This window comes from Echinops telfairi, unplaced genomic scaffold, assembly GCF_000313985.2.
Source record: "Echinops telfairi isolate 266 unplaced genomic scaffold, ASM31398v2 ScPeMD7_7475;HRSCAF=8513, whole genome shotgun sequence".
In the NCBI taxonomy this organism is placed as follows: domain Eukaryota; kingdom Metazoa; phylum Chordata; class Mammalia; order Afrosoricida; family Tenrecidae; genus Echinops; species Echinops telfairi.
Genome location: NW_022111379.1, coordinates 14,721,140 through 14,723,152, shown reverse-complemented (window position 1 = coordinate 14,723,152; position 2,013 = coordinate 14,721,140). Strand labels below are relative to the sequence as shown.

The 2,013-nt window shown below is 41.8% G+C and overlaps 1 protein-coding gene across 1 annotated transcript in view; it reads right to left on the bottom strand.

The window, feature by feature from the left end:
• The window catches only part of DYNC2LI1 (dynein cytoplasmic 2 light intermediate chain 1), a 38,564-nt gene extending 37,500 nt beyond the window's left edge, over positions 1-1,064 (bottom strand). Inside the window, exon 1 of the mRNA XM_045285678.1 lies at positions 954-1,064. Coding sequence (XP_045141613.1) covers positions 954-1,064 — 111 coding nt within the window. The remainder of the gene's footprint in view (positions 1-953) is intronic.
• Positions 1,065-2,013: the final 949 nt, after the last annotated feature.

The window sequence follows — 2,013 nt, the reverse complement described above, 5'->3', positions numbered from 1 at the left end:
AACAGCTAGTTAATGGAATGGCTAGTAGTTGAGTCCTCTCAGGTACCTAGGAAGAAAGGCCTGGTGATCTACTTCTCAAACGTGGCCACTGAAAACCCCACGGAGTACAGTTCTGCTCTGATAAAGCGGGGCTGCCGTGAGCAAGAAGCAACTTAATGACAACAGGTTGATATATATAATGACCCTTTTTAAATTTTAAAAGTTGGTTCTCCAGCAATGTCTTCAGTATCCCCATAGCAATAATTGCTTTGTCCTCAATGAGAAGCCTCAAGTCTATTGATCCCCAATACTGTCCCTTTCTCAATGAGCTGTTCCTATCTTCACTTCTCACCATTTGCATTTAGAGGCCATGATTTATCACTATAATCATCTCCCAAATGTTTCCTCTTTCTCTCTTTTGTTTTATTGGCACTCAATCTACATATCACATAATTCATTAGTTTAATCATATCGAGGTTGCACAATCATTACCACAATCAATTTTAGAACACTTTCTGTCTGCATACACCCCACCCCATGATTACATCACTTGTAAAAGGAGTTGGGAAATCACCATCAGTTCTAGCGCTCCCTTCCCCTCCCACATACATTGTCTGTTCTCCCCACCCCCTCACCCTCCCAATCTCCTACTCCACCCCTACCTCCCCCATAAACCCTTGCATCAGTTCTTATCTCTGTGCCTCTACTCCTTCTGTGCTTCACAAACTGGAAAGCCCAACAGAAGCAATAAAAAAAAGAAACAAAATAAAATGGAAAGGAGAAAATTATAAAAATACAAATGGTAGGAAAGCAAAGACCACCATGATGATTTAAGAGACCAGGGAAGAAATGTTTGTCATGAAACCAACAAGAAATACTTGCACCTAGAAGAATGTCAGGTTGGGTCAAAAGGGAGGCCAACTGACCAAGTATCAAGTTCGATTCAGTATAATCACGATTACAAGGGTCCCTACCTGATAGTAAACCTGTTCAAGACCCTTGCCTGTGTCCAGAGGGGACCTGCCAGTGGCTTTAATCTGACTAGATACTCTGCAGAGGGGTTTGGGGCCCCCTCTCTCCTCCATAGCCTTCTACAAGTTGGGTGTTCATAATTTAGGCTCTGATATTTTTCCCTTTGTCATTTTGGAATTTTGTTATTGTCATCTTTGGATCACACAAGCTCATGCGCTTCTTCCATGTGGCCTTAGTTGACTCCTCGCGTAGATGGCTGCTTGTTTGAATACAAGCCTTTCGATCCCAGACACTATTCCGATTGATAGTCATAGCCAGACACCATCTGCTTTCTTCACTACATTTTGCTGTAGCACCCTTATCATTTCATGACGGGGAGTATCGGGCAGGACCATGTTATCAGAACTAATTGTTCTTGGACTGGGACTAGAATTCAGGGGGGGCCAGAATCCATCTGCTTGTCCCTGGGATATGCATGACTCAGGTTTAGTTTGGCGGTCATATTAAGACATATTCAAAACCCCGTAGGACCAACTACCCCACCAACAGCAACAAACCAACTAGCAGACAACAAAAGACAAACAAAACAAGCAAACTACAGGCAGGAAAATAAAAACCCACAGAGGCAATAAGGTAAAACACTGTCAATCATCCCCCTGGGGTATAAGGCAATTGCACTTGTAATGTCATCAATTTTTCCAATGGCACATCACTCGGACACTGTAAAAGATCAATGCTAGATAAACTCATTCACCTTTCTCCTCCATGCCTGCACCCATGTTGGTGGAGAAAATTCATACATACTGGGCAGATTGGTGTCATCTAACTTCTAAATCTCCATAATCAAAACCGAATGGTTTGGCAATTCTATTTGACACATGTCTAGCAGTTTCTTCCATTGGTTGTAAAGGAATATTCTTTTTTATTTTTAATCGTTTTATCAGGGGCTTATACAACTCTTATCACATTCCATACATACATCAATTGTGTAAAGCACATTTGTACATTCATTGCCCTCATCATTCTCAAAACATTTGCTCTCCATCTAAGCCCCTGGCATCA